The following is a 24,646-nucleotide window of genomic DNA, read 5'->3' on the forward strand; positions in this document are numbered from 1 at the left end:
AGTTCTAGGCTCATGCATGAGCTTCCTAAACTTCATTATGTAATAGCATCCCTATTTTTTCTTATCAGTCACTTCTGCCACCAGTCTAAGCTCTTTTTTTGCTTCCTTACCGAGTTGTACGAGGTAGTCCAAATCGCAAGGCAACAATTTTGTACCTTCCATTCAGTGAAACTATTGTGGAATCATTTCTCTTCTAAATCTCCAGATCACCAGATTCCAGAGTCTTGGTTACAGTAAATAAAACTTTTGCAAAGTGGCCTTTGCAACACAGTAAGTTGTGTTGAAAAGATGCCTCACTTCCCTGCCTTTTACCCACCATCTTCTGGGATTTCTGCATCAGATAGGAAGGTCAAATTGCTAACCGTAAATTCTTTTTGACTGCAACATTTTTAAAATGAATTTTAAATGTTTTAATTGCGTAAATCTTGCATTGACTGTCACAATGCTTCTCTCTTACTGTACATGTCCTACATATTGTTATCCAAAGTGAATTCTTTCTGTGAAGTCTTTTGGGAATGCTTAAGCCCATGATGACTTCCTGTGTATACCTCTTTAGTGTTTGTTTCCATGTGTTTTTCTTCATGAAAAACATGGCTTCATGTTTGTAAGTGGCTTCATGAATATAAGTCTTCCATTCTTAATTGGTGGCAGTTCCTGAAATCTAGGATTTGCATATTTTTTACTTCTTTCCACTGCCTTTCGTACCTAGCACCATGCTAGAAAAAAGTAGATGCTAAATAAATCTTTGACTGTGGAGTTGACCCTCAAACCATAAACCAATCTCAGCACTTTTATTTGATGAAAGCTTTAAACAAAGCATAAAATTAAACAATTACCCTTTGAAATCAACAGAAGCCCATGTTTTCTTAGTTGCTTCTATTAGCAAGGATCTGATTCAGAGCACTTTTCTTGAGTACCAACAATACACCAGGCCCTTTTAGAAAGACCATCTGATTTAATCCTCACAAAAGTCCATGAGAAAGGCATTGTTAGAAAGCAAGGCTCAGAAACGTAAATAATTTGCCTAAGGACTTCCTAGTATGAGTAACAGAGCCAAATCCTGAACTCAAGGCTTTTGCTTATAAGTTGACTGCTTAAAGCATCTAGGCTCTCAACACTTTCTATCCTTAGTGATTAACTTTTTTTTTCTGTTTTGCCCAAATGTCTATTAAAAACAATTATGCAAAATTAAAATCAATCTTTGATTTGCCTTAATGTAAATAAGAACCACAACTTCTAGCTCTCAGAAAAAATAAAAGTTGTTTTTATTCTTAATTAAGTATGCTTGGCTTAAGTACATTTTCTCTTAAGGTATAATGACTAAACCATGATCATTTCTTTTTGTTTATTCATTTAAAACTCAAATAAAAGCAGATAATCAATAGATCATAATCTAAAACTAGAGGATTTACAAGTTAATAAGCTTGAGTCAATAGATATTCCATAACGAAGCCCTCAATGGTGAACCTGACATAATTTGCTTTACACTAAGCTGGTTGACTTAATGCTTTAATTTAATTCCAATATTAACTGAAAAATCCAAAGAAAAGAAGAAAATTTAAATCCTATGATATTAAAATGTTTTCAAAGCAACAGCTCGATCTCATGCCACGACTGCCTAAGTGTACCACCAGTATCTATCTAAATCACCAGAGTTCCAAGTGTTGATGACCACTTAACCCCTTTGGAGCCTCATACAATTAAATTGTGGAAGTTTCTCAGTGGTCCGTCTTTATGTCCTTTCTTTTAGCCCCAAGTGTCATTATTTTTGGCTCACTGTGTGTGCTTTTCCTGACTTACAGGCCAAAAAAAGGAAGAAAGAAAGAAAGAAAAAAAAAAAAGTTGTGCCTATTTGAAAAGCAGCCTATTTCCCTTTGGATGACCATTCAGCCTGACTCCCCAGAAAGCAGAACTTACACAAACAGGCTTAGGTCGTCGTAGAGCAGAGGAATCCTTTCCTGGTTCCCGGGGGGGGGGGGGGGCACGGAGGTGAGAAAATATATCAAGATGTGATATAGGTTGGCTTCCACCTTCCGAAGTCTGGTGGCCCTGGTGGGAGCGGTAAGGAGACTTTGATGCAGTACTCAGCGCCGCTCCCAGTTTGAGTACAGACTGGACAGCTGGAATGCCTCCACTCAAACCCTGGCTCCTCCCCTTGTAACTGTATGACAGCTTTCCCCGTGGACAATTTGCTTCAACTATCTTTGCGTGCATTTCCTTATCTGAAAAATGAGGGTCATAACCGTCTGTTTCATGAGGTTGGTTTGAGGAATGAACAACTTAAAATACAAAGAACACTTGGAAGGTGCTTGCCCTATACTAAGCACTCAGTGTTGTATCCCTTTGAGAAACTCTCTGGGAAAAGAACGAAAAGCATCAAGGACGTGTGCTAAGAATAACTGAAAAGAGCAGCACCGGCTACTGGAGGTAGTGGCCGGATGTGTCTCTCAGAACAGCTCTGTGTGCGCAGCCAGAGTCCATTTGTTGCCAACCTCGCAACATCATTCGCGAATTCTTCGATCTGGTTTTGAGTTGGGCCATTGCCAGTCCCACCGTAGCTGGGTGGTATTGTATCTCGGCAGCCTTTTAGCCAGTTTTAGCTTTCTGGTACCAGTGTTGTCACCAAGAGCAAATCACTTGGCTAGAGTCCATGGACTAGAAGTTAGGCACTTCCCTCCTTCAGGAGGGATACTCAGAAAACAGAGAACAGGAATCTCACTGATTTTTATGATGACTGTTTTTTCACATTTCTCCATCTCTGAAATCACGTGCATCTAACAAGTTTACAACTGCTGTAGGTGGCCGTTGTTACACACCTGTCATTTCCTGTGCCTGCACAAACTTGATCAATGCCGTTCACACTCGTCACTTTAGCTGAGTTATGTTCCCTGTTGCTACTACACACATTGAGTTTAATTGCCACTTAAAATGTTTCCAAAAAGATTACACTATGATTTGGCATTAAAATGAAAAGTTATTGTAGACATAGAAAGGCACAGAAACAGCAGCTTAATATACAATTAAAAAAAAAACCCTATGCCCATACAAATCTAAAGATGTCTTTCTCCAAATGTAAAATTAAAATTCTAAGTGATAAAAAAATATTGTATCTTCATTCAGTTGGAAGCATTTTTTTCTTTGAGGAATACGTAAAATAACTGTGTCTTGAAATAAATGGAATCCTGGATTCAAAGAAATGGGGTATAGTCCATAATATTTTTAAACATATTGCTAATAAAATAATGTTTATTATATTAATATGTAATATTATCTCAAGTATAATATTAAATTAGTATTTATAAAAACAAAATAAATTTAAATAAAAGATTATTTATTCGCTTGACAGAAATCTATTCGACACCCAGAAGGTGCCAAACACAATTCCTATCCTCGGTCCCTGTCCTCTAAGTTCAAGGTTTAGTGGGGAGAGAAGGCAGGTAAATAAATCACCATGATGCGGTGTAAAAATGCCATGAACAATATAAAAGCAGAAAGGAGGAGCAAGTAACTGCCTGGGGCATCCAGAAGCTCTTCCAAATGAAGACGACATCAAATTTCTTGTTAAGGGTGGTTAAGAGTCTCCAGGAATGGAAGCGCGATCTGAACAACGGAGAAGTCGCGCGCTAAAGCAAGGCCTCCATGGAGAGTGGTGACATGGCCCCTGAGCCACAAGGCTAGAGCCCGGGCTGTAGAGGGCCATGAGTAGAGCATGGAGGGACGGAGGGTGAGCCCAGAGAAGCAAGCTGCAGGCGTTCGTGCAGATGAGGACTGGCAGGGCCATCCACAAGTGCTTCCTGACCAGGTCCAAGCTATGGCATCCGAACAACTTTCGCATTAGACACGTTGGCCTTTGACTCTTCCATTTGACGGTGGAGGTGGAATGGAATCGAGGAGAGCAAGTGAGGTTGGAAAGTATTAGGAACTTGGGAGGCAGAAAATTAGCTATTTCTACCTGAAGTTACCATGATTTCCTCTCCTCGAAGCTATGTGAACCGGGATGAAATAAACCCCTGAAATAGGACACGGGCATTCATGTAAGAGAAGCAATGGAGTTACAGAAAATGGAGGGAACGGCTCAAAAGACTGAAAGGTCACTGACGCTCAGATTTAAGCAATAAATTACCTGATTCTGTAGGATTCCTTTGACATATAGGCTTCAGGACTGCTTCAAATCTAAGAGATAGGATGTTAATCAGATCACTAATCAGCCTTGGGAAGAAGAAAGGTCTTTCCAGAGATGGTCTTAGCAATCCTTAGTCATGTTCCCACCTAATATCAAAGATATGACCTTCACTGGGAGTGTTTGTTCTAGAATGGCCATACATCCTCTCATCAAGATCTGTCACCAATTAATAATTGATACTGAAACAGGAGACCTAAGGACATAGATATCTACTACCCACTCTTCAGCAACAGCTGACCCAAGACTGGCAAATCCATCACCCAACTAACACCCACTCAGATCCTTTCTCTCTCCAGACACACAGAGGTGGTGGTCAGATGGCCCAGAGTACTCTGAAGCTGTAAGGTTATTTAGACTGGGAATTATTTTCCATGTTGGGCAACAACAAATAAAGCAAGTTAAGAGAAAGAGAAGACGGAAATATCATGCAGCCCCAGAAAGAGAGAAACTCCAAGCTGTCAGTTTTCCAATTTCTTTCCTTTTTTTTTTTTTTTTTGAGTACATTTGATACACAATGTTACATCAGTTTCAGGTGTACAACACGGTGATTCAACATCTCTATACATTATACTATGCTTATCACAAGTGTTGCTACCATTCATCCTCATACAAATAGATAGATAGATACATGGATATAGATATATAGAGATATATCTTACAGCTTCTTTATCCATTCATCTATCAATGGACACTTGGGTTTTTTCCATATCGTGGTTATTGCAGTAACAGAGGGGTTCATATATCTTTTCAAATTAGTGTTTTCACTCTTGGGGGCTAAAGGCCCAGTAACAAAATTATTAGGTCCTATAGTATTTCTATTTCCAGTTTCAAAGAGACAAAGCTGTTATTTCATGTGCTTGGATTCTTTTCTTTCACTTTCTCCTTAAGTGAGTCAAAAAGAGTTTCTGTTCCCCTTAACTAAATATTCTTGGTGAGAATATAGACTACATCATATACCACCTTTTCTGTAACTACAGAGTGTCAGTTTTAAAAGCTGGGTGTCATAGTTCTTATTGGAAAATACGATTGATTTCTGGACTTGATCCTAATTTATTATTAGATGCTCTGGACTTTTTAAGTAGTCAGTATCTCATTCTTTCAAGCACATATGCTTTGTATTAGTCAGGATAAGATAGGAAATGCTGTGGTAACAAATAAAACTCAAATATCAGTTCTTAACAAAATAAAGGTGGGAAAAGTAATTTGGCTTTGGCTGCCCTTCTCCCTCTTATATTAATGACAGACCATGATAGGGAAGAGCATGTTGGAGGGCTCTGAGAGATGTTTTTGAGGTTCAGGATGGAAAGTGGCTAACATCCCTTCTCTCCACGTGTACTAGTCATCTCACCCCATTGATGTGTGTAGGGAAGCTGAGGAATGTAGATAAGTAAATGGAATTTTGAGAAGCACTAATAATCTCTGTGGCATTTCTCTCCCCCCTGCTTTGGTCTGGCATTGCCTAAGAATACCAGTACAGTAATGAATAGAGAGCATCCTGTTTTTTTAATAGTTTTTTTTAAATTTTAATTCCAGTATAGTTGACATACAGTGTTAAATTAGTTTCAGGTGTACAGTATAGTGATTCAGCAGTTCTGTATATTATTCGGTGCTCATCATAAGTGTACTTTTTTTTTTTAAGATTTTATTTATCTATCTGACAGAGAGAGAGATCACAAGTAGGCAGAGAGGCAGGCAGAGGAGTGGGGAAGCAGGCTCCCTGCTGAGCAGAGAGCCCGATGCGGGGCTCGATCCCAGGACCCTGAGATTATGACCTGAGCCAAAGGCAGAGGCTTTAACCTACTGAGCCACCCAGGCGCCCCCATAAGTGTACTCTTAATCCCCTTCACCTATTGGAGCCATCCTCCCACCCACCTCCCTTCTGGTAATTATCTGTTTGCTCTCTATAGGAAAGAATCTGTTTTTTGGTTTATCTCTTTTTTTCTTTTTTTCATTTGTTTTGTTTCTTAAATTCCACATATGAATGAAATCATATGGTATTTGTCTTTCTCTGACTGACTTATATCACGAAGCATTATATTCTCTAGATCCATATTATGGCAAATGGCAAGATTTCATTCTTTTTATAGTTAAATAATATTCCATTGTGTATATATACCACATCATCTTTAACCATTCATCTATCGATGAACACTTGGGCTGCTTCTATAATTTGACCACTGTAAGTAATGCTGCAGTAAACATGGGGGTGTGTATATCCTTTCAAATTAGTGCTTTTGTATTCTTTGGGCAACTACGCAGTAATGCAAAGATTGGATCACTGGGTAGTTCTATTTTTAATTTTTTGAGGAACCTTGCTACTGTCTTCCACAGGGGCTGCATCAGTTTGCATTCCCACCAACAGAACAAGAAGTTTCCTTTTTCTCCATATCCTCGCCAGCACCTGTTGCTTCTTGTGTTGTTGATTTTTGATTTGCATTTATCTGATGATAAATAATATTAGGCATCTTTTCACGTGTCTGTTGCCATCTGTATGTTTTCTTTGGAGAAGTTTGTGTGATTTCTGCCCATTTTTTTTCTTTCTTTTTTTAAATTTTATTTTATTTTATTGCAGTGTTCCAAGATTCATTGTTTATGCACCACACCCAGTGCTCCATGCAATACATGCTCTCCATAATACCCGCCACCAGGCTCATCCAACCCTCCATCCCCCCTCTTCTCCAAAACCCTCAGTTTAATTCAATTATTTGTTTTGGGAGGTATTGAGTTGTATAAGATCTTTATATATTTTGGATACTAACCCTTTATCAGATATATCATCTGCAAATCCTTCTTTCATTCAGTAAATTCTCTTTTAGTTTTATTAATAGTTTCCTTTGCTGTGCAGAAGCTTTTATTTTGTTGTAGTTTATTTTTGTTTTTGTTTCCCTTACCTCAAGAGATACACCTAGAAAAATGTTTTTATGGAGAGGGTATTCTCTCTTACTTGATTGTTATATCGATAGTAAGATTTAAAAGATTTATAAGGCTTTATCATTAAATATGATTTATTATATGACTTTAGAAAATGCTATTTATCAGATTAAAGATAATTTCTTCTATTTTATGTAGCTAAAAGATTTTATCATAAATGGATGTTGAATTTTTTAATTCTACTTAGGGTAATCTTATGTAAATCAATTTTTTAAGAGTTAATTCCTGTATAATCATAATATTTCTTTTAAATATACTATTGGACACTATTTGCTAATATAACTTTTTCATCTAATCTCAAGTGATTTCTGCCTATGACACTCTTTTCTTACTATGCTATTGTTCAATTTTTATATTGTCCCAATTTCATATAATCAGTTTGGTATCTGGTCCCTTTAACCAATTCTAGTTAAACACTTTGTACATAATATCAATTATCTGTTACAGATTTAATTAAAAGCAATAACAAAAAACTTCACTGGTAAAACTCTCTGGTCCCAGGCATTTTTGGAGTAGGAGGCTGAGTCAGGACTTTTTCTATTTTATTATAAAGCTTGATTCATCTATTACTGAGTACATTTGTTTGATTTTTCTATTTTTTCTAGAATTTCCCACTGTATGTACATTTTTACACTTGTCAAAAATTGTTCACATTTTCCCGTTTCTAAGGATAACGTGATCCATGGGCACTGAAGGAGTTTCTGCCATCCAACTACCCCAGACTCTCTGGAAAATGCCATTTTGTGTTTTATAGCACCAACTTCCTTATGCAAATTTCCTATACCACCTATTAGTGTTATTTATTCTTCACTGGAGAAAGGTATTATCTTTTTCAGCTCACCCCCAATTTCAGGTTATGTAAGAACACAAAACTTATCATATTGTACTCCCTATAGATACTGGTGAAAAATCATATTCATTACTATATGATCTAGTTTATATATACATGCATATAAATAAAGTCTCAAAGACCAAATAATTGAAGTCAGTAACAAGGGAGAATTTACCATTTACTCAATTATTTAATGTACACTTATCCAATACCTACTAGGTCTTCATTAAAAAACATTTACAAGGATGATGTTTATAAATTTAACCTAAAAGATGTGCTTACTTTCCCGAGATGCTGTGCCTTCTTTCAAAATATCACCCTCCATATATTCTCCATACAAGCCAGGGTGCTATGCAGTAAGAATGCCTTATGTGTTATTCATTGCTTTAGACTTACCCATTTGTTCATTCATATCTTCCAGGACTGTTTATTGAATATCTTATGTGTAGAAGCATCTCTTTGATGCTTACGATAATAATAATAGAATCTAGCATCTACTAAACGCTTACTACATGGCAGGCAGTATTCCAAGGCTTAACTCACTGAAGTGTACAAACTCAAATGAAAAGTACTATTATTATTCCCTTTTTACATATGAGGAAACTGTGATGATGTGAGGCTAAAAACAGTCCTGATCAAGAAGTCCACTTTGTATTGAGAGCACAAACTCATGAACAGACAAATGTAATATAGCAGAAGATCCATTAAGAAAAGCGGTCAATCTATGAGTAAATTCAAACCCATTCTCTCTCATAAGGAACAATGTTTATGACAAAGAAATTTGGGGCTCCTTGTTTAAAACAGATCATTTTAATTGAAAAAAGAGTGTGTATACATGAGTTGAGAATCTCAGACTCAATAGCAAAGCTAGTATTGATGGGTCATGGGATCTCATACAGGTTATTTAAACCATTGGACTCTAGGTTCAACTACAAAGTGAGGTAGTAGAATAGAGTTTCATCGTTCTTTGACTCTTTAACTTTAATTAAAAGTTTTACTAATAAGACTTATGTATACATGGATATTTCATATTTAATCACAAGTATTATGAGTGTATTATCAAAAGTTGGAAATATAAGACTCCTTTCTTCACTGCACAAAAGTTCAAACAAATCTTTGATTAATCTTTCATTGGAGCTGCCAATTAAAGCAAGATATAATGTAGTTAAGTGGCACTCCAACTAGAGTCTGTGAACCCCTTAGAGTCCCAGAAACTTTTCCAAAGGGTCTTCCAGGTCAAAAATATTTTCATGTTAATATTAAGACATTGTGTTTCTTTCTCACACTCATCCCCTCAAAGTGTATAGCAGAATTTTCCAGAGGCTACATGATGTTTGATCGTGTTATCACTCTGCTGAATAATGGCATACGTGCTTCTGTACTCTTTTTTCTTTTTGTTTCTTTCTCCCTTTCTTTTAAATTTCTTCAGCTTTAATTTTTAATATAGCAAATACTAATGGATGCAAAGCACAGAAACAAAAGCTTTGGGGAATCCTCTATTGATTTAAGAAATGTGGGTCCTGGGACCCAAATGTTAGAACCACTATCACAGTTGACAAGAACATTTGCACTCAGTGTAGTGCAGGAATAAAATTGTGACCATGCCATTTACTGTCCGTATGACTCTGGGTAAGTTACTTAACTCACCTAAGCCTCAGTTTCCTTATGTGTAATATTATCAACCTCATAGCTTTTTTGTGAAGACAAAATAAGATAATGCATGTGCAGTACTTTACACCAGGTCTGACGCATAAAAGCCAAAACTCTGCTCAAAAATAATTACCCTGGGGCACCTGGGTGGCTCAGTGGGTCGAGACCTCTGCCTTCGGCTCAGGTCACAGTCCCGGGGTCCTGGCATCGAGGCCCGCATCGGGCTGTCTGCTCGGCGGGGAGCCTGCTTCCCCCTCTCTCTCTCTGCCTGCCTCTGCCTACTTGTGATCTCTGTCTGTTTTTCTTTGAAAAAAAAAATAATAATTACCCTGTCTTAGGAAGGAGAGACAAGAAGATGGCAAACTGATAACTTTTTTTTTTTTACACTGCGTACATATCTTTTCATCATGTACTCTACTTGGAAGATACAATTTATCAAAAGTAATAATTTAATTAAAACATTTTAAAAATTACCCTGTTCCTAGTAGATAATGGACTTATAGTTTATTTACTACTTCATTTTTTGACGATGTTTATTTTTCCAAATTTATCTATGAAAAGAGCTATGCAAACAACGATGGCAGCTCTTAGTGTGAAACATGGTTTTGCTGCAGATGTTAGCGCCAACTCCAAAGTAATTGGCTGATACCTGAGCACATCCATATCCGTTTGCCATACACAAAACTTTGGCTAACCTGGTTTCTACATGCAAAGTGAGAAGGAAGTCCTGATATTTAATTCTAAATTAACAATCTCTCCCTGATTATTGAAGAGTTCTTATCAACATACATATATGTTCTTGTATCTCCCTTTAAAAAAAAAAAAAAAAGTGTGACCGCAGAGGCCACAGGGCCCTCCCAGATACCATTCCCTTTCCTTGTTCTCTTTTACAGCCAACTTTTCAAAAGAGTTATGTTAAAGTCGAGGCTCCTCCTTCCACACATCTGGCTCTCTCTTCCTCTTCAGTCAGAGTTCTGTCTCTACATTCCACTGAAAGTCTTATTTCAAGACCACTTGCCACCAAATCCAAAGAACTTTCTGTGTCCATCTTCTTTAACATTTCATCGTCATAAAACAAAATTTCAACATCATTTGACTGATGACCATAGCTCCTTTTACAAAATATCCTCTTTTTTTGGTGTCCATGAAGTTGAACTCTCCTGGTTTCCTTCCTACTTCACTGGTCTCGGCTTCGTTTTCATTCTGACTCATCCTCTCCCGCTTGTGCTTCTCGTCCTCACCTGCCTCTGTCGCTGACTTGGGTGCTGGGCCCTCTCCTTTACCTGTTCTCTCTTTCTAGACTCTCTTTCTTCTTGACCCCATCCCTTCATTCTAAATCCTCTCCCTAGTCACTGATAGCACAACCAGTTTTTTGAGCACTTACTCTCTATGAGGCATAATTAGAGACACTTGGAATGGAGCAGAGAATGAAACACATACAGGTCTCTGTCCCGGTGGAACTTCTAGTAAAGAGAGAGAAAGAATAAATAATAATCATAATCAATTAATAGATTACATGATATGTTGAAAATGACTGATGAGTGCTTTGAAAAAGAGAAAAATAGAGAGCAGGAAAAGGGGTTCTAAAGTGGGAGGAGTGGGGGAGGAAAGTGGCGGACTGCAATTTTAAATAGGAGCAGGTCAATGAGATGAGTTGAAGTTACCCAAGCAGTCTTGTGGGTAAAGTGGGTTGCAGGCAGAGGAAATAGCCAGTATAGGGCCCTCAAGGCAGGAGCTTCTTTGATGTATTTGATGCAGCCGTGTGGCTACAGTGCGGCTTGCATGTGGAGAGGTGACGGCAAAGGGGAACCAAAGGGTGGGCAAGAACAGGTTTCTTCTCTGAACAACATGAGAACTACCACAAGGTTTTGAGCAAAGGAGTCCCATGGTCTGACATGTTTCAAAACATCATTCTGATTGCTATGTAGATGGGGGTGGTGGTTAAGGTTAAAAGTAGGGAGACCAGTAAAGTTGACTATTGCAGTGATGGAAGTAGAAGAGAATGTCTTGGAGCAGAGTGGTTGTAGTAAAAGTGATGAGAACGGGTAGGATTCTGGATGTATCTTGAAGTTAAATAAATCCAAAATTATTTCCTTATGACTAGATGTAGGTGTGAGGGAAAGAGAAGATGAATCTAAAATTTTTGGCCTAAAAAATTGGAAGGATGAAGTTGCCATCTCTAGAAAAAAAAAGAGAGGACTCCCGGTGAAGCAGCTTTGGTGGGTGCGTCAGACACATTTCAGTTGGGGAAACTGAACACTATGGGTATGGAGATAGGGGATTTCCCACAGGAACTAGAATTCACAAAACTGTGGGAAGAGCTGGAAAAGTGAAGATCCAGAAAGAGGAGTAAGAGGATGTATAAAAGAGCTCCCACCCAACCAGTCTAAGAAGCCAGGCATGACCGGCCACCTAAATGGAACTGTCAGGAAGAAACTTGTGGAGACATCACCGGGAAATTCTGTATAGCCACCATCCCTGTGAAGCCAGGATCAAATCATAGGCCCATGGCTCCCTGTTGTCAGCAATTAGAAGAGCCAGATATGGAGCAGCAGAGAACTAGGACAAACTGAAAAACTTACACCTCTGTGCCTATTTATCTCCACATCTAACTTCAATGAACTTTAGGGGACAATAGTTGCCTCTTTACTTCATCCTCCAAATCTCTTACCAACTTGAACCCAGAACCATTAAAGGATGGTGTACTAGTTTCCTACTGCCACAGAACAAATTACCACAAACCTAGTGGCTTAAAAAGAGTATGTATTTGTTCTGTCATAGTCCCATGAGTCAGAAGTCTAGATGTGGCTTAGTTGGGTCCTTTGTTTAGGATCTCACAAGGCTGCAGTCAAGGCACCTGCTGGGCTGCATTGTCATCTGGAGGCTTGACTAAGAAAGTATTTTCTTCCAGGTTGTTGGCAGAATTGATTTCCTTGTGGTTTTAAGCCTTGGGGGTTGCTGGCTTCTTATTGACTTGCCCTCAGGTCCTAGAGGCCACCCACTGTCCCCTGCCGTGGGGATCTTCACAGCCCTCTCATAACATGGCAGCTTGCTTCCCCAAGACCAACGGGAGAATTTTGCTGTCAGCCAGCTAAGATGGTGTCTCTTACATTCATGTGAGTGATGCCTCATTTTCCATTGTTTAGAAGTAAGTCATGGGTCCTGCCTGAACTCAGGAGGAGGTGAATTATATCAGGGTATAACTAACTCATGGTCACCTTAGGGTGTGATTGCCACAGAATGGGATTCTGAGATATATAGTTTCATTTTAACCTACTTAACATAATACAAATTATACAGAAGGGAAAATCAAGAGATATTAAGACTTGTTAAATTTGAGGTGTATTAGAAGTAAAAGTGGAGAGATTGAGAAGGCCATTGGATTTGAGACCAGATTTCGGGAGAGATGTCCAATGACTCTCAGATGTGTTTTCCTAACCCAGTCTCTACTCAGCACTAGAGATTCATAGATCTACGTGGTATATCAACTTCATATGGCCAAAATGACTCCCTCCTTCCCCAAATCTGTCACTCTTTCAGACTTCCACATCTCATTAAATGGTACCACCATCCACCCTTTCTTTCAAGGCAAACCCAGGAGTAGTCCTTGATTCTTCTTTCCTTTTTCTTCTACATTCAATCTATCATAATTCTTTTGGCTCTACTTCCAAAACATAAATCCATCCCCTTAGTTCCATCTCCACCATTACCACCCCGGACCAAGAAACTAGCACCCCTCCCAGACTTACAAAACTCACTCCTTCTCTTGACCCCTATTGTGGACTGCCTTGTGTTCCCCCAACATTCATACATTGAATCCATAACCCCGATGTGACTGTATTTGGGGGTAGGAACTTTAGGAATTAATTAAGGTTAGAATAGGTTGTAAGAATGGGCCTTGATCTGGTAGAATTGGTGCCCTTATAAGAAGAAAAAGAGACACCAGAGATCTCTCCCTCTCCCCACGTGCATGCAGAGAAAAGCTGTGTGAGCGGACAGAGTAAGAAGGCAGCTATCTGCAATCAAGTAGTGAAGCCTCACCAGAAACTGAGTTTGATGGCACCTTGATCTCCACTCCTAGCCCCCAGAACCAGGAGAATATAAATTTCTGGTTTTTTAAGCCAGTTACTGGGATTTTGTCATGGCAGCCTGAGTAGACTTCAAACAACTCCCTACATATATTCTCCATAGAGCAGCCAGAATGATCTCTTTAAAACCTACATTAAATCATATCATTCCCTTACTTAAAGGCCTTCAGTAATTTTCCACTGAAATTAGAATCAGACTCTCTAATGTTGGTCTACAAGACTTCACCATCTGACTTCTGCCCATCACTTTGACTTATCCTGTGCCACCCTCCCTCTCACTCATGTAGCTTCTCACTGTCTGCTGGAACACCAAGCACTTCCCTTTCACCTGAAAGCTTCTCCTCCCGTTCTTCTCTTGGTTGGTTTCTTCTGCATTCTCGCCTACATGGAACTTCTTCAAAAATCCAAATCACTCTTCTTTTTTTTTTTTTTAAGATTTATTTATTTATTTGACAGACAGAGATCACAAGTAGGCAGAGAGGCAGGCAGAGAGAGAGAGGAGGAAGCAGGCTCCCCACGGAGCAGAGAGCCCGATGTGGGGCTCAATCCCAGGACCCTGGGATCATGACCTGAGCCGAAGGCAGAGGCTTTAACCCACTGAGCCACCCAGGCGCCCCCCAAATCACTCTTCTTAAACCAAGAATCTCACTCTTCCCTACCACCTAAACCCAAGCTCTGTTTCAGTACTCTACTTAAATATCTTCATACTTTGCCACCATTCCTAATTCTCTCTCTCTTTATTTTGCTTATTTACTGCCCATTTTTCCTCATTATAATGTAAAACTCAAGAGGACAGTGTCCATGTATCCTTTGCTTTCTGCTGTGTCCTCAGACCTTTGGAAGCTGCTTATTACACAGGAAGCCCTCGATAAATATGTGCTTATTCAAGGATTGAGTAAATACAAGACCGGCTGGAATGAAATTCTTTTAAATATAGTTTAGTGCAGTTTTACTAGTACTGTCATAAAATAGATTGCCAGAGTCGAATTGCTGGGTCACAGACTATGCACATTTTTAATTTTGATAGAAGTACGGCTTTTTAATATTTAGTGTGACTGATTTGCCACTTTAAAATTTAATTATCACAAATTTAATTTTTTCCTCTTCTCCTTTGAAAAATGAGCCATTTCGAAACCATTCTTTTTTTTCTCCAATGTTTTTATGGTAACTGAGACATCATCGTTCATTTTGCAAGAATGCTAGCTTTGGCTTTATAGATTAAATTGATAGAGCCCGTTTGTCCATGAAGAAAAAAATCTGTGAATTGAATCTTCTTTTTGCATTGACTCCCCCCCATTACAAAATGAATGATGTATTCTGAGAGAGGCAAAAATGAAAACCTCTCTTTTGCATATCATTCTTCTTTTCTGAATGTAGGTATTTGTGGGAGTAAAGACGTAAAAGTGTATGTTCACAGCACTAGCGTATGCATACTCCAGACTGAACATTTTGTTTGAAATTTAGTTGCTTCGACAAATGGCCCCTGAGTAATCAATTGTAATTATATGTATCACAATTACTTAAAAGGCGGATATGCATTTTTAGTTTCTTGAAATCTTTCAAATTACACCTTCAACCATTAGTTAGAACCCAAAGCTAGGAATGCTTTAACGCTTGTGTGTGCTTTTGAATTGGTCTCATTCTGTGTTGTGGTCATCCAGCTGCTTCCTAGCTGTTTGATATATACAAGTGACCAGTGCAAAGGTGTGGACGGCTCCACACAAACATGTGTCCACTGTCAGAAAAACAGACCAGGTACGTGTGATTCTGATAGCGGTCCGGACAGAGGACAGTATAATTGGCTTCGACTCAGCCCAGTTTTTATAATCCCCACTTTGATTGTGATCAAAAGACAAACATCTGCGTCAAAAGAATAATTACAAATTTTGAGATAGAGCAAACATTCAATAAAGATTTTTAAAATCTTGTTCCTAAGAAAATACTTTCCTATTATCTCGTATATACGATGATCCATATTTACCAGCTGAATAATACCTAAATGAATTCATTAGCTAATTCTTGGCAGTTTATTTCATCAGTCACTGACCATGACCTATATACCACAATAGGGCAAAATTTTAACATCCCATTATTCTCTCAAATTGCATTGTAGAGCTCTTTATACCAAACCGGTTCTTCAAATCTTGGTGTAATGTTACTCAGTGTTTCCCAACCAACACTCATCCAGAATAATTAAGGTGACATTCACAACTCTCTCCAGTCTTGTCCACCAATCTCTTTCCAGCCTTAATCGCCACTAGTCCCTATATTTCGCCTCCATGCAACTCCCAGCTCGTCCCCAAACATATCCTGCATTTTTCATTTCTTTTCTTTCTTCTAGTCACTCACATATATTCATCTACTCAAACTCTGCCTCTTTCCTAACCTCTATCAGATGCTACCTCCCAAGTAAGTCTGCCCCTACCGTTCAGCCTCCTCCCTTCCCAGTAAGAAGTATCCCTTCAGTATTTCCTGGCACCGGGCTACAGCACTTACCACACTTTACCTTGTGTGTATCTATATTTGTGATTGACCCGCTCTAGTAGATTATAAACTCCCAAGAGTCAGGAGCCTGGATTTTCCATCTTATAACCCCACAGCAACTTTATTGAATCCTGTGCATACCAGATGCACAAAGACCTGGTGTGGGGCTCCACACTCAGCATGGAGTCTGCTCCCTTTGCTCCTCCCCCCTCACTAAAGTAAATTAATAAATAAATCTTTAAAAAAAAAAAGAAAGAAAGAAAGAAATGAGCTGTAGACCAACAATACTAGATGTTTCTACTAACCATTTTGGCAGCTCTTTCATGCCATTTAGCAGTGTCCCCTAGTACCTGCACATGCTTCATGCAGGTAAAACAATACACCATGAACCTAAAGGGTTTTTCTCCTACCTTTTTGTATTATGAGTCAACCTTTGATTCTAGAGCAACTCCACATACATGTGTGTGCCATCAAAAAATGTCTTTGTCCTATCAGCCAGGAGGTATGTAGGCTGAGATGGCACTGGGAAAGTAAATGCACATATGAAATCAGTGGGAATTTTCTATGTTAACATTTTGCAGACTTAGAAGTCTCATACTTGGGAAATTATGGCTAGGTAGTCAAGACTGTTATTTGGCTATGGGTAATAAAAGATCACTTCTGTATTGAGACTGAAGTGACTTTTACAAAATGAGTACTAGATATAAATATGTTGATCAACTTTGGAGAAGCTAAAAATTAACTTTGTAAATGGGAAGGAAGATAGACCTCCACATCCCATGCCTCAAAGGACCTGGCTTTCAGAAATCTACAAAAATAATCTGTGTTGATTTGTCAGCATTAAAATATGCAAATCATCCTATTGGTTGGCTGTACTCTGTCCAAAGCCATGGCTTTTAGGCAATAGTCAATAAGAGTTTTTCCTACTTCTCATGTTTTATTTGTAGTCTAAACCAGAAACTTGTCTATAACCACTTGTTTATTGTATCATTATGACAAGGAAAACTATAACTTATGACAAAACCAAGAAGCAGCACCCAGGTGGTTCAACTAAGGAAAACAGAGGTCGATATAATTAGATTTAGACTCCCCTGAAGCTCTCCTTATACAAAAGAAAGTAAACTTTTGATGTGACCTGTTTTCTGGATCTTGGCATTCGTGGTAACTAACAAGGCAAAGGAATCCTATAACCGGGTTCAGATTTATAGGCCAAAAGTCACACATTTTAAAATGAGGACCTCATGATAAGGAGTATAGACAGAAGAAACCCCATCAGCTGGAAATGAAGTTGATGGTGACCAGGAAGATTAACCCTTTCCAAAAGGTAATAAGCACACACGATACCCTGCTGATGAGCACAGCAGTGCCCAAGCACCACTGTTTTGGTTCATTACCAGGAGCAGGGTAAAACAACCCCTAAGGGCCCAGGTAAGTGGGTTCAGTGAAAACGCACCACAAAGACCAGAGGGAAAGCTTTGGAAACTGCTGGATCATCAGATCAATAGACTCAAAGATGACTAAGTTAGGTTGCTTTATGCAGTTTAAACATTTGTGCAGGGAGTCTCCCCACGCAGCCTTTTATTGACAGCTACAGATCAATGGTAATTTTTGATCATTTTCAACCTACATAAACCTATTGACCCCAAGGCCACCTTTGGGGCACTTCAAGTCATCAAAAATAATCAGAGGAGATGGTGTAAAATTGTCAGACGGCTGGAGACTCCAAGTAGTTTCATGTGCCCCCAGGAGCAGAGTTGAGAGGTTAAAATGTAGTTCAGATTGCCACCAGAACCTCAACTGGCAGAGCGTTCCAGAGAGTCTTGTCTTTATGTCTCATAAAAGGACACACTGCTTTGTATCCAGACTGCAGCCCTTATGCATATAAGTTTTTTTTTTTTTTTTTTTTTTTTTTTTTTTTATTTATTTATTTGACAGTCAGAAATCACAAGTAGGCAGAGAAGCAGGCAGAGAGAGAGAGAGGAGGAAGCAGGCTCCCTGCCGAGCAGAGAGCCCGACATGGGGCTCGATCCCAAGACCCTGGGACCATGACCCGAGCCGAAGGCAGAGGCCTTAACCCGCTGAGCCACCCAGGCGCCCCAGTTTTTTTTTTTTTTTTTTTTTTTTTTTTTAAGCTAAGTCTCGTTGGAAATATTAGATTGTGGAGGCTGCATTTTTCCTGTTTTCCTGTTGAATCATTCTTTCCACTGGCTGCCTAACAAAAGGAGTCAATGTGCTTGTGGAATAAAAATATGAACATTAGGTGGATAGGAACATGGGAAGGATAAGGACAGATGGGAAGTGAGCACAAGCTGGCAGCCCAGAGATCGGGGATAACAAGAAATCGATCTCCTAGGAATCAGTAAGATGGAAGAGTGAGGGAAAGAAGGATCAAAATAAGGACAACAAAGAAGAAGAAGTAAGAGTTTTGAATCAAGATCATCTCCGTAAGGGAAGGAGAAAGGGGGAGCAGAGGAGTGAAAGGGAAGAAAAAGGATTTTAATGATGATTTTACTAGTCAATAGGGGAGAATGCTACATCCCCCAAGGAAAGAATTTAATCCAAAACATGGAAGGTAGACAGTGCTCAAGAAAATCTGAATTTAAGGGGAGAAAAACCTGAGTAACTGAATAAACAAACAAGGTAGAACCCAATCTGCAGAATGAACCGTGCCCAAATTTTACAGGATTCGGAAATAGTGAACTTTGGTGTTGGAAATCCACTCAAGAGAGAATAATATAATGTCGAAGAATATATTGGTAAGGACCGTCTTGCCATTTTTAAATTTTCTGCATTTTTTTTCATGTGGCCTTTACTAAACATGGACAAAAAACACGATCATTAATGAGGTTTATTTAAGGTGTGGTGTGTGTGTGTTGTAGCTCTTCACAAATAACAACATAATATGGGAACTAGTCCTCAGCGTAAATTTATGCTATAAAAATTCTCCTTCACATTTCCTTTACATTTACAATATGAGAGTCTTCTTCTTTTCTTTTCTTTTTTTTTTTTTTTTGTAAGATATGACCAAAGTAAGCAAAACAACTACCGTAATCACCTTTCGTAGGAATAAACCTCTAAAGATCTCGGTGTCAGGCACGCACAAACTTCAACTTGAGATCTGCAGGTCCTATTTCTACATTAGATGGCGGAGGTGTTGAGGCCAGGGCGTTCTGAATACTTCGGGGTTCTAAGGATCTGAGCTATAAATGTTTATTAAAAGGATCTATAATGAAATCAGTTTTGTTATTTTTTTAATGGTTGCCTGGAGTGTGTTGGATGACTGAATGCCGGTTGTTAATCATTAAGTACTCGTGTTACCGAAAGTGTTTGATAGTATTGCCATCTAGGGGCTGAATGGAATTCTCAGCTCTGAAATAAACTGTAATTGAGCAGGTGCTGCTATTGACAATATACATATGTTTTTGCTTTATAGCCCACATGCTTTTCATGTTTCTTATGACAAAAGCTATCTCTAAATGTCCCCCAACAGCCTACCTTTTTTATATATAATCTGTTAGAGGTGATTACTATTTGCTTTGGAGCTTATGCTTTTTTGGCACCTATTACTGAATATTCTGAACAAAGAGTTTTTCTTTTTTGCATTATTAATCTTGCCCATGTTTGCCCTATTTCTACAGAAAAGGAATCATTTATCAGAAAAGAATGTTTGTAATCGGGACTTGTAGCATCTTCAGATTTAATATTCATTATGGTCATTCTAGTTCTGTGCTATATTTATCTAAAAGACCAATCCAATGTTGTGGAGAAATAAGTTTTAAATATTTATGATCCAACTTTTAATATTTTAAAAAAGAGAAATTAGTATTTCTATAAAATTTGTTTCAGAGTCTGGTCGCTTAGCAAATGTTTAAATATTAAAAGATTTCAAGAGGTTAGCATGTAATATCATAATGGGACTTATTGAAAGAGGAAAATTGACTTAGAAGTTTTTGATAAATAAAGGAAATTATATTTTCTCTGCTTGTGTTTAACATATAATAAGAGACATTAGACAGGTGAAACTTATAACCAAGAATGTGAGGAAACAGTGTCAAAAATTATTTCTACGAAGTGTTTTGGTTTTGTCTGACCAGTTTTTTAGAAAATGATTCAATTCGACTTTGCCACTTTGTTTTCGATTTTATTCAAAATGATATTCCAATGCCTCTCAATTAAGGAGAATTTCCAGTCACATAACTTTGTCTGATACTTTCGGGTATCTACTCTCAGAAATAACTTCCTCTTCTCTCCCTCACATTCATCCTTTTGTATCCACCAAGGAGAGGACAATTGAAAACTGTCATGTTTAAACATCTAATAAACCAAACCTGATCTTACACACCATTCAGCGTAAATATCCCATGAAGCCATTAAAACTTCCTCATGATTATTCACGTATAGTACGCAAAAGAAAGTGTGTCTGTGTCTCTGGGTGTCTCTGTGTCAGTATGTGTCTCTGGATATGTGTGTGTTTGTGTGTGTGTGTGTGTGTGTGTGTGTGTGTGTGTGTGATCTATACACATATTCATGGTCCACTTGCAGACATATTTGCTATTTGTAAACAGACATATCCATCCAGCCCAGATATAGAAAGAACACCCTGGGCACTTTCGAAACATGAAGACTCTTAGTTCCAGCTTTTAGTTATGTAAAATACATTAAATGTTCTCTCCAAGCAGGAAAAAAACAAAACAAAAATCTCTAATCCTATCTTTTTTTTTCCTTTTAAATCAACAAAAACCAAATTCTCAAAACCTAGCTAACAATTATTGTTGGTAAGTTTGATGGTTCCAGTTATGATGTTTTTAACAAATGAGACTATTTTCACATGTATAGATGTCACTAGTAGACTTCTCTAAGCGTGTTTGTGCATTTACAGTTAAGCTCACTTGTTTTGTTTTCGTGTCTCCTTTACTGCATCTGTAAGATATAAATACTCACCAAGAGAAGGAGGGAGGGAGACTGGGGAGAGTCATATGTATATACAAATGGTGCTGGAGATTAACCATTCCAGTTAGACTTCCAAGCCCTTAAGATTATCCCACTCTTTGTCATGAAACTTGGTGCCACTGATTTCCACCATGAGCTGGATGCCGCACTGACCTGAAGCATCATTTTTTTTTCTTTTTATGTTATGCATCACATCCTTTGGGTTGCAAGCTCTGGAAAGGCAAGGATTCTATCTGATCCCCACTTTGTGTATGTCTGAAATTATACAACATTTGATAGTATATTCAGGTGTGAAGAACAATTAAAAAACCACATTGTTTTCTTAGTAATTCAAAACTCTGTTGTGATATTTATGCTGCTGTTGCTAACGTACCTTGGTCAGAGAATGACCTTCCAGCAATTGTTAGCAGTTCCTAAAAGAAGTCTAACCTGTTAATTTTTGTGCATGCAGGGAACGAGCCATCAAGCCCACCTATTTGGGTTAGAACCATTCACAACATATCACATTGGAATTGTGGCCACAAACCAGGCAGGAGAAGTTTCAAGCCCCTGGACTGTGGTTCAAACCCTAGAATCTTCCCCAAGTGGACTGAGCAACTTTACAGTAGAACAGCAAGAAAACGGCCGGGCGTTGTTGCTACAGTGGTCAGAGCCTGTGAGAACCAATGGTGTGATTAAGGTAACGTCTACTCTGAATATGAAATCATGTTTGGTGTTCTCCAGATAAATAGATGAGCCCTGACATGCCATCAGGTCACTGTGGGAAAACACCCTTCACCGTCTGTTTAATCCTCCTTGATAGCTCCTCCAGGCACTTAATCATAGATCAGAGAAAACTAGCTCCCATGTATTATGCTTCCTATGAACCCAACACTGGGCTAAGTGCTCTCCGTGGATTATCTCATTTAATTTGCACATCAACCCTACCAGGTAGGTACCACTAAACTTCATGAGGCATGTCAAGGCTAAATAAGTGCCCAAGCCCCCATTGCAAATGATCGAATCGCAATTTGAAGTCAGGAAGTCACGCCAAAACGGAACTCTAAATGACTGTTCTTAATGCCTCCTGACTTATCCTGCCCAGTTATTTGCTTTAGTCCTGCCTAATTTGCACTTTGAGCCGAGCTCATTAAGCAGAAGACAGGAAGCCCCCCCCCATGTCTGCCAACACCCCCACCTCCCTATGTAGCCATGAAGAGCAGTCTTACTAATGTCCTAGGTGCGTCTCGGGTTTTACCAGTCTGTGAGCACAAATAAGATGGCCTTTCTGTTACTAGACTGCATTTCGTTAATTTGAGTGATCCCCCACATGCGAGCCAGTCTTCATCTGCTTTTTGGATACTCGTCCCCAACAGCTGGGGTGACTTACCGGTCAGACTGTGCCTGTCTCCAGTCCTGGACCACCACTCAAGCCCTGATCAACTGCCTTCTGCAGGCTGGGACTGCCGGTCCTCTCCTCGACCACTCCTTCTCTAGGTGGTCAAGCGTCCCCTATTAACTCCACATAGAACAGTTAAGACTAAGCTGTAACTTTGGAGAAAGCTTCCCTGAAAACCCTACAAGGAAGATGACAGCAGAAATTACCTACAGCAACAAGTTAGAACTGTAACTAGAGCTCACAGGCCCAGGCCCGTCCTCGTGGGCCTCCAGGTAACAGCCTCACTGCTTAGTACCATGGCTGCCTCTCCGCCAAGCTGCAGGCCTGCTACAGGCGTCCGAAGCAAGCTGCCTTCTACCAGCCTGCCTGCATGTGACAGTGCCTGACTTCCCCCAGTCTAGGACAGGAGGCTTAAGTCATATGATCCAGGGTCTCAAAATCCAAGCCAATGCCCTAAGATCCCATCAGAGAAAAGAGTCTCTCTCTTCATACCCATCCTTTTGATACCCATACCCTCCTTTTGAGTGTTTGTTTCCCATTCCAGCGTCTGCCTCTTCTTGGTATGATTGACAATAGGAATATCTACTCCTTTACCTTCATTTACATTTCACCAAATATTTATTCAGCTTCTACTAAGTGCCAGGCATTTATTCAGGAGTGAACAAGACAAGCAAGGTCCTCCCTGCTTTTACACACCGTGTGTGTGTGTGTGTGAGAGTGTGTGTTTGTATGCACACGCGCACATGAATGGTGGTGGTACAGAGAGGCAAACAAAAAGCTAGTACACAAATAAGAGAATTTCAGAGAAGGATGAACACTATAAAAAAAATTAAACACAATAATGTAATTATGGCTACTCAGCCTATTTTAGAATGGATGATCATTTGAATTGACATTTGAGCTGAGCCCTGAATGACAAGACCGAGTCAGTCATGTGAAGATAGGAGAGCAAAATGTTCCAGACAAACTGAACAGCAAACGCAAGGCCTGAAGCCAGGAATGAACTTGGTGCATTCAAATGAAGGGAAGAAAGCCAGTGTGGTTGAAGTATTGGGGGGCGGGGTGCACAGAGAGAAAGATGAGAATGGCAGATTGGTAGGAAGTAGATTGTGCCCAACTTTTTGGGCTGTGATGAGATTGGAACTTACTCTAAGTGTGATGAAAAATTACTGAAAGGTTTAGGCAATTAAATAGTATAATCAAATTTATGTTTTTCAAAATCACTCTGGCTGCTATGTATAAAATGGACTCGAAGAAGACCAGTGGAATTTGGAACATGCTAAAAATTTAAGGTAGAATTGATGGTGGTTTGGATTAGAGTGGGAGCTGTGAGGACAGAAGAGGTAGGTGAATTAGAGATATATCCAGAAAGCAAAGCTGACAGGATCTGTTAATGGACTGGATGTGAAAAAGGGAGGAAAAGGGATATTCAGGCCTTAAGTCATTGACTGAGAAGGTAAGGTTGGGAAGTACACAGGTTTGAAGGGACAAGTAGACAGTTGGAGGTATATGTCTAGAACTCTATTTTTGGAATTCATTAGTATATGGGTGGCATTTAAACCCATGGGTCTAGAGAGTATCAGGTATGGAGAGAATATAACTAGAAATGATAAGAGACAGGGCTCAAGCTCTGAGTAATACAGAAATTTGGAGGTCAAGAGGAGGCAGTGGGGCCAGCAAAGGAGACTCCAGAAGAGGCAAGTGAGGTAGAAGGACAGGTAGATGAGTGGGGCATCCCAAAACTGTGGAGAAAGTACGTCCAATGCTGTTGAAAGATCAAGTGGAATGAGGGCAGAGAAGTCATCCCAGACCTGGAAATGAGGTAATCATTGTGACCTTGACAAGAAGATCAAATGGTGAAATGAGAAACCAGGTTGGGATGGCTTGAGTAGAAAATAGCAAGTGAGGAATGAGGACCCCAACTCTTTAAAGAAGCGTAGATGAAAAGCAGAGAAACAGGGCAGTAGCTGGGGGACTAGAGTGTCAAGAAATTTTATTTAAAAATCAATGAAAGGTACTAGAGTACATTTAAACACTAATGGAAATAGCCCAGTAGAGGGAGATAAATTGGTGATGCAAGAGATAATGAGAATGATTGCAGGCATGAAGTCTGTAGAAGGAGCAGGTATGGGACCCAGAGCTCAGGTGGG

At 39.2% G+C, this 24,646-nt stretch overlaps 1 protein-coding gene across 2 annotated transcripts in view; it reads left to right on the forward strand.

Annotated features, from left to right (window-relative positions):
- Window positions 1-24,646, forward strand: part of USH2A (usherin) — a gene marked incomplete at both ends in the record, with an annotated part of 700,457 nt that overhangs the window by 627,508 nt on the left and 48,303 nt on the right. For both annotated transcript variants that reach the window (XM_080825193.1, XM_080825194.1), the window contains one exon: window positions 21,570-21,797. In XM_080825193.1, coding sequence (XP_080681319.1) covers window positions 21,570-21,797 — 228 coding nt within the window. The remainder of the gene's footprint in view (window positions 1-21,569; window positions 21,798-24,646) is intronic.

This window comes from Martes martes (genome assembly GCF_963455335.1).
Source record: "Martes martes genome assembly, chromosome: 15".
Classification (NCBI taxonomy): domain Eukaryota; kingdom Metazoa; phylum Chordata; class Mammalia; order Carnivora; family Mustelidae; genus Martes; species Martes martes.